General features: G+C 42.3%; 1 protein-coding gene across 2 annotated transcripts in view; it reads right to left on the reverse strand.

Moving 5' to 3' along the window:
• Window positions 1–470: 470 nt before the first annotated feature.
• Window positions 471–12,165, reverse strand: part of LOC139646030 (endophilin-A1-like) — a 36,228-nt gene continuing 24,533 nt past the window's right edge. Inside the window, exons 2-13 of one of the 2 annotated variants that reach the window (XM_071521927.1) lie at window positions 9,009–9,077; window positions 7,440–7,512; window positions 7,111–7,254; window positions 6,597–6,730; window positions 6,142–6,300; window positions 5,445–5,551; window positions 5,041–5,162; window positions 4,601–4,615; window positions 4,410–4,421; window positions 3,873–3,884; window positions 3,444–3,455; window positions 471–3,306 (exon numbers count right to left, since the gene is read on the reverse strand). In XM_071521927.1, coding sequence (XP_071378028.1) covers window positions 3,110–3,306; window positions 3,444–3,455; window positions 3,873–3,884; window positions 4,410–4,421; window positions 4,601–4,615; window positions 5,041–5,162; window positions 5,445–5,551; window positions 6,142–6,300; window positions 6,597–6,730; window positions 7,111–7,254; window positions 7,440–7,512; window positions 9,009–9,077 — 1,056 coding nt within the window. In that variant the 3' untranslated portion in view covers window positions 471–3,109. The remainder of the gene's footprint in view (window positions 3,307–3,443; window positions 3,456–3,872; window positions 3,885–4,409; window positions 4,422–4,600; window positions 4,616–5,040; window positions 5,163–5,444; window positions 5,552–6,141; window positions 6,301–6,596; window positions 6,731–7,110; window positions 7,255–7,439; window positions 7,513–9,008; window positions 9,078–12,165) is intronic. The other variant, XM_071521926.1, reaches the window with a different exon arrangement.

Here is a 12,165-nt window from a genome sequence, read left to right on the forward strand (position 1 = left end):
TGCTAAGTTTTAACCATTGTGTATCCCAACTTACATAACATATGCAGCCTTTTCAAACAGTTCCAGCATCTTGGAACATAATGCAAAATGCAAAACATGTTAGTTGTATTTTGAAACATATTATTATTAATCTTATTTAAGGTACAAATGAGGTTTTCTTATCTGACCTATTTTTCCGTGCAAGAGGACAATCTTGCAAGAATCCATTAGGAAAATTAGTAATGCATCTATTTTCCACTATTTGCTGAATTAAGTCCCTGCTGTGTGCTTTCCATATTTTGTAAACAAAACAGTTAGCTAAATATAATAATGGCAAAATAACTGCTTATCTAGACATCTAATAGTTTCACAAACCACTTGGTGTAAATGCAATATGCAAAGCACCAGTTTCTCATAAGAGATCTCTTACTGGCATATTTTCTTGCCTTGCGCTAAAATCCACAGAGGAGATGGATCGTGGTCACCAGGGCAATAACCATATCTTGGTTTTTATTTCAATAAATTACATTGACTTTTATCATCACATTTTTTTTTTTACATCAAGCATACTGTCTTGTAATCCAGTGCAGGAATGAAAGAAAACCAACAGAAAACAAACCAAAAAGAATCCAAAGACAATCATGTGCAGCACAGAGAATCCCTCCCTTCACATTGCTTCTGGATAATTATTGAATATATTGTATATATACATCTATATGTGTATACTTTATCACAGTTACAAAAATAAGATACATTACTGTAGATGCGCGACTATACACACAAGGTGAAAACAAAACACAGAAAAGCTGTACAGTCCTCATTGAGGGCAAAGATACACACAATTGTTTAAAAAAAGAGAAAGAGAAAAAGAAGGAAGGAATTATACAGCCTTTAAAAAAAATAAATGCATGGCCACTTCAAGCTAAATCGTTATTTTTCCCCAGCCAACAAATGTTACTTTCAGTTAAAAGTTGTGCTTGCCTTTAGAAAATAACAACACTTAATATGGGCTTCTCAGTTGGTTTTGCATTGGCATTAATACTGTTATTCTATATAGTGAATTGGTCCTTTTATCAAAGAGACATCCATATTTGTTTCAATGTTGAAATGAACACTGTCAGAAACAGTTTATCGCATTCACCTCAGCACTGTAGGTCGTCTGCAACCCTCCCCTGTGCATACTGTGTATAGTATGCAAACCCAAATACACACCCCTCCCCCCCAATACACACACAACATCATTACAGGATGGGTGAAAGGAGAGTATTATTGCCCCATACTCACAGATTGTTTTGCAGAAGGGTAATACATTGCCAGGCAAGCGGCTGGAGTTGACATCTGTGAAATTGCAGTGAATAAAAACCCAGAGCTAATGTGCCTACAGCAGCAGCTAACTGCTCGGCTGCAGACAACATACTGTATACTAATCAGAGTTGCTTTTGAATATTAATACATCAGTTACAGGAGAGACCGGTTCCCTTGGGCCCCACACAATACTGCGTACTAGCATATAGCTGGTTAGGGAAAATAAAGCAGAGTGTCTGTATCCAACAACTTGACATGGAAAAGGAAAGCTGGTGGCTTTTCTCTTGTATCCATGTTATCAGGGAGAAAGGGGAATGTGGGTGTACTCTGCATCTGATTAACCAATACTCCTTTCATTGACTAAAATATTGCCACTGAGACAAAAACAAATTGTTTTCTCTTTCCACTGAGCCATTTTGCGAACTCCTTTGTCCTCCTTAAAAAGTATTTCACTGAAAAGATTGTTGGCTAGGTGTAGTTTTATCTTATTCAATAGCTAAACTACCAAACACTATCTGACTAACAGGGATTCTGATGCAGCAAAAAACAACTGTGCCTTCTGCTGCAGAGAACAGTTTGCCCCATTGAGCAGTAAATTCCTATAAGTTATTATATCACAATACATCAACCATTTTTCACAAATATTTCCAAGTCGCTGATAAAATACACATTGGAGGATTGAAACTTATTTCATATTGAGCAAACGCACCAAGATTTTCTTACGTCACTTCAAACAGCTTAAACTTCACAATTTGGTTTTTTTTTTGCGATTCATGTTTATCACTTCACTGATCACTGGCTCAAATATGTAATGTAACATACTTAAGAATACAATTTTACCCCTTTGATAAAAATACCAAAGAACTACAGATTGCAAGCTTCACCCTCTGAATAGTATTGAGGAGATCTGCCACTGACACCTCGCTGTGTTGAAATCTTGAAGCAAAATGCAGAGTTGATTCAGGTTGATTCAGGTAACTTTGGTATCTAAATCACATATGACCAATCCCACGCACATGTAGATCTGTTCAGAAAAAACTTACTGTGTTACTAATGTTGGTTATTAGTTATAATCTAGATGAATTTGTCTACAACCGTTGTCAAACTCGGAATAATTAAAGAACAGATGTGAGGACATCCTTCGGACAGAGTCTTTAGAGCATGAAATGCACATGGTCTCTCTAAGAGACTATCCGAGCATGCCAACAGAGGACTAACATTAAAAAGAGGAATAATTAAACATAACAAGTCAGCTCAAACATATCTTGATAAGATAAAACATTAACGTTTGAAAACATGCTTGACCTACAGTCTCTAACGAACATAAAGCACGTGGACCAAATTTTTCCAGTATGTGAGAACGAGAAAAAGTGCTATCTAGAGGTTTCCACAAAGTACAGTGAATGAGAGAAACTGTGATTTTTGAAAAACCGTTTTGAAAAACTCATGACAGACTAACAGCCAAGGTAAACCTAGACAAAGCCAGGACATAAATGGATAAAATGACTATGGAAGCCTGAAGGTAACTCCTGGGTGGGGGTGGGGGAGGGGGGGAGAGCAACGACATCATTGCTTATTTTTCCTCACTTACTTTGAAAGTTTGTTTTCACACTCAATTGGTGCATACACTATGCTTTTTGTTCATCTTCGTCAATCTCCTTCATATCTTCGTTGTGTTGCGGTTTTTCCTCTTTTCAGCGGAGTAAGGGTGGTTGGTAGGAATGTTTAGGAGAAGGAGACTGGGAATGCAGGGAAACTGGAGGCCAGGAATTGCTTTGCTGCCGTCGCAAATGCAGCTGGTTGTCATGCCGGGCGGCCCGCTGTCCTAGTGGGGCAGGGGCACCAGGATATCCACGTAGTTGACGGGGAAGAAGCCCGAGTTGCCGTGCAACATGCCCTCGTACCAGTTGTCGTCGATCTTGTTGGTCAAGGTGATGATGTCACCCTCCTTGAAGCCTAGCTCGCCCTCGTTCTCGGGGTCGAAGTCGTAGAGAGCGCGACAGCACGGCTGGTCCATGGGGGCTGGATAAAGGGAGAGAGGGTTGGAGAGATGAGAGAAGAAAAGGAGAGTTAGAGGAGCGGCGCAGTACACATTGAGATACATAGATAAGAGGCATAATGATAGAGAGATAAAATCGTATCTCTTGTGAAAGGCTCACCTGGAGACCTGGCTGAAAGGGGGAGAGGGAGTGGTAGAAAGAGACGAGAGAGAGAGTAAGAGAAAGAAACAGAGAGAGAGAGAGGGGGGTTGAGGAGAGAAGAGGAGACAAGGCAAAAGAGAGAGGCATAAAACAGGTCTTTATCAGTGATAAATGATCATCATATTAAGCATACAAACTCAAACAATAAAAAAATAAGAATTGAAAACACATAGTGGGCAACCGATGACAAAGAGAGGGACAGAAGAGAAACCAGGGGTTAGACTGCAGACAAGCTGCACCGCAACCAAAAATTAAAAATACAGAAAATACATATCAAAGTCAACTTTCAATATGCAGTACAGACTGTAATACTGACTGAAAAAATGGGAATAAAGATAAGAGTGATGAAGAGATATTGCATCTCTTCCCAATTCACTCTTGGCTCACCTGGGGATCTTGCTGCAAAGGGGAAAGGAGGAAAAAAGCAAAGGGGAAAGAAGAGCAGACGTGTTTATGTTTCATAGCATTTGCTAGATGGATAAATTGGGAGATGGATAAATGATGGATGCAGCAATGAAGAGGGCACTCATCACAAAAAAAAAAGAAAAAGCACAAGTTGGAAAACAGATTGAAAGACATACAGAGGCAGATAGCCAAAGAAACAGACAGGAAGATGAAGATGGATCAGGAGATTGACAAAAGAAAAAAACAGAAAAAGCAAATGCTTTTCCGCTGGACTCTTTTCATTGTTGGTTCTGCCACTCTTTGTTCAGCGTGCGGACAGCACTTGTTTTTTCTGCTATTTTGTTTACGTCCGACATATCTGGAGCAATACAAGTATCATCTCAGTGCAACAATTTTGTTGGTTGGTTATGGTTATGGTTATATTAGACAGAATAGAAAAAGAGATGGACAGAAAAACAAGAGTGATAGAGTGATGGAAGAGATATTGTTGTATCTCTCCGGGATTCACTATTGCCTCACCTGGGGACCTTGCTGCAAAGAGGAAAGAGAAAACAAATGCAAGGAAGGGGAAAGGGAAAGCGGTAGAAGTGATGTGAATTTTTGCCATAGACTGCTGTTTAGATGAAAGGATGATGGTGCTGAAGACATGAAGTGATGAGCACACAGAGAAACACATAGAGAGGAAAAGGGTACGTTTGACCTAGGCTCACCTGGAGACCTTGCCCCTAGAAGAATAAACAAAAATCATAAGGGGAAAGAGAAGAGCGCATGTTTGTATTCATTTGTTCTTGATTGATGGATGTACTGAACAGTATGGATAACAACTGAAGTGATGGGAAGAGAGCTGGGAAAAGCAAAGATACAGCTGGTAAATAAAAATGCATAAAGATATAGTAAGGATAAAAGGAAAGAAAACCAATGGATTGAAAGGTAGAATTAATTGAAGGTTTAAGAAGGGATGTCCAGTCCAGAAACTATCCTGTACAGGTAAAACTAATACTTTTGTAACTCTAGATCAACTGAAATGCCTCCCAGCACATCTCCTATGTGATGCCCTAATGAGATCTACCTACATAACAGACTGCCATGTAGGCACCAGGGCTAGTTTCTGGACAGGACCAGTGATGTTGGTTTGTATCTCGGGGCTCACCTGGGGAGCGAGCTGGGCCGCTGTGGATGCCTCCATTGTGGTTCTCACTGATGGAGAAGTCCAGGGACGTACGTGGTTTAGGAATGAACTCTTTCCTGGGCTTGTTAGAGGAATCCCTTATCCTGCAGTGTGGGATACAGAGAAACCCTCAAAGCACATGTGATAAGAGATGACAATTGATTCCTTTGGCTATGCTGCTGAAACTTCAGAATGTCAGCAATTTGGATGCATTGGGAAATGCCTGGGTCAAATATGTGCCATCCATGTTTTAAAGTTCATGTAAAGTCATGAACATTGAGTTAAATTCTACATATCATTAAAAGTATATTCAAGAACTCGTTACACTGTTCTTTAAAAGACAAGAAAGTTGGAGTTCCAGTGGGATTATAAGCGTCGGTACTCACCGTTCCTCGATCTTACTGGACAGCTGTGTGAGGATCTCAGCGGCCCTGCTGTGATATTCCACCTGAGCCTGGACCAGTGCGGCCAGCTGGCTCACCTGTTCAATTTGCTGCGTAAAGAAGAGCAGCGGGGGCCACTGTTAAATATGACTGTTACGGCTGCTGGTGCACATCACTGAAGTGCTGACTACAAAATGATAATGGTTACTCTGCAACTACAGCCCCAGGTGGTTGAGGTTAGCAACCATTTGTTCTTAGGCGACTTGCCTGGTTAAATATGGATTACAAAAACATAACAGATGGCTAGTAGGACCATTACAGATCCATATAGGATTGGCTGATACTCTTGACTGTAGCATTTTTTATAACTTTTGTGCTGTAGTACTACTTCAGTTTTTTTTAACCACAGAACAATCTGGGTTAGTAGTGGAGGAGATTTGGGTTTCCAGTGATTTAGACTGGCAGTATGGGAGAAACATGTGGTCATGACCCCACTTCGTTACCATGGTTTCAGGTGGGCAACAGGGCAATGGAAAGATACACAGATACAGCGACAGTGGAAAGTGAGAGATGGTAGAATAAATAAAAACAGAACATTTGGGAGGAAAAAAGAGACTGGATGTGTCAGCGGTGAGTGTGTTTAACTCACACCGCACCGAGAAGAGAGAGGAGTGACGGGGCTGAGACACATGATCCTTACATCACTCTCCAACAGGTTGAACATGCTCTGCTCGGCAATCTCCTTGGAGTCGTCAAACTTCTCTAGAGCTTGCTTGATCTCGTCCTCTGTCACCTTGCCCTGACGTTTCTTCTTATAGTCGAAGTCCAGACGACGACCCTCCATTTTCTTCAGGTGATGCTGCAAAAGAGGAGGAAGGGTGTCCGGTTACATTCAATAGGATCGCACAGTAAATCTGAATCAGTGGCCAAAAGATCATTTAGATCACTAATCCGTTGCTTCATTAGAGCATCAAAGTTCTTTTGACTGACAAAAAAGTGTTGCTGTGTGTTCACAGATGATTGACAGCTCAGTGATTCAGTGGCCTGGCAGGGAGACTGATGTAACTGTTGCATTTTGCAACGCAACAGGAGCGACTCTGAGTTTCGTTCACAGAGAGCCAGCTGATGCCTCATGTATGCTGTGTGCGCTCGTACCTGGATCTCCTTGAGATCTTTGTCATGGAGGTTCTGCAGTGGATCAATGAAGTTCTGCTTGACCTCCATGTCCAGAGCATCCTTAACCTCCCCCAGCTCACGCATGGCCTCCCCAGCATCGATCAGAGCAAGGCCTGGAAAACACACATTTAGACACAAAACGCACATCATTAACACACAGTTCAACGTCAGTGTACAGTACCGAAAGACATGTTTTCCTTTTCAATAACACTGTGCCATTGGAGTCTATGCTATCAATTTGGAGACAGATATTTCTCTTTAAACTACATTACAATGGCATCAATTGTGAGCTAAATAACAAAGCAAACTGCAGACATCTTGTCCTGAAAACAGGCTCATACATTTTTCATAACATTGTTACTGTGTCCTTGAGGGAATAAAAGTTATGCCACAATGTTCTTGTGCAGCCTATAAAAAAAGTGTCAGTGGCTTCTCACACTTCCTGGGGCAATACTTTTTTGTGAGCAGCATTAATGAGCGCGCCGGGCCTCACCAAAGTTAGAATCCTCTCCGAGCTCCCTGCCGAACTTCTGCATGGACTCTCCCAGGACGGTCTCGGCCTGCGTGTAGCCCGGTCCCTTCTCCTGCCCGCGCATCCTGGACATGGAGTTGATCATGCTCATCTTGGCTCTGGAGGCTGGAGAGGAAAACCCCAGTCAGCCACTCATCAAGCCTAAATATCCTGCAGCCATGTTTAACTAATCAGAAGACACAACGCCTGAGGCGCCTTGTTTTGTATGCGTTGTTCATTCTTTCTAAAAAAAAAAAAAAAAAGATACACATGCATGGACCTAATCATCATGGATAACTGGTCTATCTCACCTGGGTTGGGCTGCAGGTACTCAGTAGTCTTGGTCATGATGTCCATCACTGCCCTAGTGGTGGTGTCCACCTTCTGTAAACCACAATGTAAAACAGCAGGTAAGAAGACAGAGAGAAAGGGGGTTGCATAGAAATAGGAATTGAGAGAAAGATGTGGATAGTAACAAAAACAAGCGCGAATTCGCAATAGCTGCGACCACGTACGCGCATGCATACACGCATGGGGACATTTTTGTGGACCAACCAACCGACCGACCGACAGAGCGAGCTATAGAGCTGCTGGTCGCAGCTAAAAAGATCATGGATGAAAGATAGTGGGAGAATACAAGAGGAATACAATAGCAATGAAACACTTGATGGGTCTATAAACCTGTCATCTGGCAGAAAAGACCTGGATAAAACAACGTGTCACTTCTTTGTTCTGCAGCGTGGTGGAGAGAGTGAGATGTGCAAAGCTGATAGCTGGGCAGGATTGCTTTTGTGCTCCCATTTGAGTTATGATGAGACTTGCCAGGTCCCTACAGCTCTGCACTACTCTCCCTCTGTCTACACTGCACTGAAACCACTAACATGAACCACACATGAAACATTTACATTTTGTGTTCTATATTCTGTGCTGTGCAGAAGCACTGTAGAGCCCCCTGGCGGCCATGTTGGGAGACAACCATGTAATTCTACTGACTTTCTGCTGTCACCACTACCAACACCTTGGTTAACTTTTGTTGTGTGGTTGGCTCTTCCAATAAGGCAGGGAAAACCAGTTCAGTTTAGTTTACTGACTTCCAAAAATCAAGGTGAAAAAAACAAAACAATTACCAGATAAAAAGAAGATGACCATGGATCTCAATCAATCGCAAAGACGTCAAGACAGACTAATCAGTACAGGGTCTGCACAGATCATTTCATATCTGGTGAGTAATTTCAACTACATATAGTTTTAGTCACAGCTGTTGATTTACCTAAGATAGTGTTACCTAGCTAGCTTGTTACCTAGCAAGATATATAATGTTGTTTCCCTAAACTGACAAATATTATTTTTTCTTTACACTAACAACACTTTCTTGGTTGAAGGAGTGTGAAAGGCAAACTGAAATGGGTGTCATAAAATTGCTTATTCACAGTATTCTGTTAATCTCACCACATGGCCATCTTTGTAGGAAAATAACAGGTGCTTGTAATAAATTAACAGGTGATCATAATCAAATGACAGCCACAGCCAATGAGCTGTGTATATGGTAAAGCACCTTATTGGTAGAAAATGCATGTGACATCATGGGAATAGTATGAATGACGCCCTGTCTGGACGGGATTAGTATTGCAGGGCAGCGTTGGTAGGCCTAATGTAATTTAGGACATTGCAGGTCAGTGAAGAGTGAAGTTTTGCATGTGTTCATGTCGGGGATGGTTGCTATGGTATTTAGAACCTTCTGCAGCGAGTCTGTTGGGATCCCACAGCATGTTGATAATTCTTCACACAAAGGCAGTGTGAGGTCTGAAATACACTCTTTGTAAAGTGGTTGGCCTTCTTCACATAGTGATAATGGAAAAATGAAAACAGTGGATTCTTGCCTTTTCCATTTCAGTGAAGTCCACATCGAGCTTCGTTCCCTCTGCGCCTCCCACTTTCTCGCTCACTCTCTGCAAAACAAAAAAACAAAAAAAAACATGTTAAGGTTGTTAACATTTCAACGTTTTAAAGCCTTTATTGCCTTGAGAAAATGACGATGTCGCAATGCTGAACTGGAAGTATGAAATGCCACAGATGCCATAATTTGCAGAGAGGTCAAATTCACTTCTACAGTGCTCAGTACTGGAATGAAATTCATAACTCAAGTGCCATGGAAAAGTAAAAGTATTAGTGTTAAAGTAACATCCTCAAAAAGGATTCTTCATTTCAACCTTTGCACATGAACACTGTGTACAAATACAACAGATCTCCCACTAATGATTTTCATTAGTTCTTTTTATTTATATTCTACCGCAACAGGGTCAGGGGCTAACTGAAGATGTTTATAATAACAGCTGTACATTTATTTGAAACTATAGACTAGCTGACAAAACATAACTGTGTAGATGACAAGGTAAAGTGAATAATGAGTAAGCTCTGGTTTGCCCTGTTGGGATGTGTAGCGGACACCAGGCGATTCGCAGGTCACAGCCTCTCTATTCCAATTAAGATAATGGCAAATAAATAAGAGGCACGTATCAGCTTGACCTTGTGTTTCACACACAGACTGGCGTCCCATTAAACACTGTTATACAGCATGGTAAACCTCTCCTCACACTGTATTTATACCAGTGCTTACAGAGGAAAGGTCAGCTGAGCATGAGAGCTTTTCACTTCACTGCTTATTATCTTTAATGCAATAAACCTGGCATTAACGGGCGCTGCGTCTCTCTCCTACCCACCATCACCTTCAAGCACTCGCTCACACACCTACATACTACGGTACACGTGCAGCACACATAGGCATTCACATCTGCACCCACATATTCATACACACACACACACACACACACACACACCCTTTAACTCAGTGTGGACAAAAGGCAGCCTGTTATTGTCTACCATCGACATTACACTGTCAGGGTCACTGTTCAGCAATGAAAGGATGCTCCATCACTGAGAGAAACACAGAGGCAGCAGTGGAGAGAGAGAGAGAGAGAGAGAGAGAGAGAGAGAGAGAGAGAGAGAGAGAGAGAGAGAGAGAGAGAGAGAGGAGAAGGGATTAAGTATGGGCAGCAACATGCTTCGAGCTGTGTGGCCCTTCCCCTGTGCTTCCTATGTGGCTTCAGGGGACGGCACATATCCATGTGCGCACACACGCATGCACACACATGCACACACACACACACACACACACACACACGCACACGCACACGCACACGCACACGCACACGCACACACACGCACACACACACACACACACACACACACACACACACACACACACACACACACAGGGTAGGTGTGACATTGGGTTCTTGGTCAGACAAATAATTGCTCTGGGCTCTCTCTTCCTCTTCCTCTCTCCCTGTCTCCTGATAAGCTCTGCCAGCTCTGCCACCATCCCGCTCCAGTCTGTGATGTAACCAGATGCCCCGAGGGGGCAGCGGTCTGACACAACCAGGCCAGACACGGCCCTCAGAGGAAGGGCCGATGCAGGGAAAAAGGCTTTAAGAGGACGTCACAATACATGACCACAGAAAGGCAAACTAAGAAAGGTCAGCGGAGTCTTTATTCAAGTAAGAAGAAAATATATATTCTCACTGTACATGGATTTCTTTGACAGATGGGATGATTTTTACATTCTTGGATTTAACATTTTCATTCTTGGGTTTGGCTTTACGCTGGCGGTGACGTCGTACTGTGAGAGGGGCTGAATGATCTTGGAGACATGCAGTTTTTTGAGAGAAAATAGAGCATGGAATGAAATGAATAAAGGTACAATGAGTCCTACATTTCTAAAAATGTAAAAAACACATAGGAGTGATCTGTGATAGAGCAGGGGGTTTATAAGATTAAGCCTGTGACAGTTAGTGTTCGCAGTATACGACTTTCTGAGGATTGGCGCTCAAAGAGTCATCTCAGCAAAGTCTTTTTCTGATCCCGCTTGTGAAGCAGCTCAGTATTCTGACAACTATGCAAAACACACACACACACACACACACACACACACACACACACACACACAATGTAAGTCTAGCAGGGAGCCACATTCCTGTCATCAGTTTCACCTAAACATCGCTACAATGTCTTCAAATCCTCCTTGAGCTGGTTGCCATGGAGACAGGCACCTGCCCGGGCTCGGCTCATCAGATATGTACGTGTCTCTCCGGCTCTGAAACGTACTGTCGTTTCCCCCACTGCCACTCCTTCTGTCCTATCCTTTCACTGTCAACCTGATGATGAAAGACAAGCAGGGATGTGTGCTTCATGATGGCATCGTCGTCTCTTGGAAGACAATGATGCACTGAGCTCCAAGATGGAGGCACGCTGCATGTGAGCTGTGTGTCCAGGCAGCATGGGTGTATATGTGTTTGCGCATTTGTTAGCATGTATGTGTGTGTGTATGTGCCTTTGAGTGTTGGTTTATGTGCGGTTTATATGTGTGGGATTGAAAGCCACTGCAGTGACAGGATTGGAGGGCGGCCTTGGGTGATGCAGACACCTCAGAGGTTGTGTCATTCTAAGCAGATTTACCAAGCCATAAACACACACACTGTTCAGAGCTCCAAATTAAACAATATCTCATCTGCTGTCACAGATTTAGAGGATCTGTTTAAGTCCAGCTTTTAGCTTCTATGGAGAAAGTAAAGTGGTTTTCCTCAAATATGGAGTAATAACATGTAAATGGGTTGATATACACTATATAGCCTACTGTATTTGTGCATTCCCCATATGGACCCATACTGGTTGGGAAGTGTGTGTGATGGTGTGTTGGGGGCCCACATGGTTTGCTGCTAATAAAATGATCTTTTTTAAAAACAGAATTCTTATGCTTTTTGGACAGCTCAGTCATGATTCGTGAATACTAACAAGTCTCTTCCAAATTTAGAAACAAGAGAACCAAGATTATGAATTTCTCTTTCTGTCCTGATAGTGCTACAGTGAAATTAGATGCATTTGGATGTAAAATGAATTCACCAAGTCAGTCTCCAGTTCACTGTTAACAGAGCTGCTCCAGGTTTTATTTAGTGATGACATCATCAGGTTAGAGCCTCG

Source organism: Centroberyx affinis, unplaced genomic scaffold (assembly GCF_046629955.1).
Source record: "Centroberyx affinis isolate AG114_WGS23_722 - 3 ecotype Tasmania unplaced genomic scaffold, CSIRO-AGI_Caff_v1 ptg000944l_1, whole genome shotgun sequence".
Lineage (NCBI taxonomy): Eukaryota > Metazoa > Chordata > Actinopteri > Beryciformes > Berycidae > Centroberyx > Centroberyx affinis.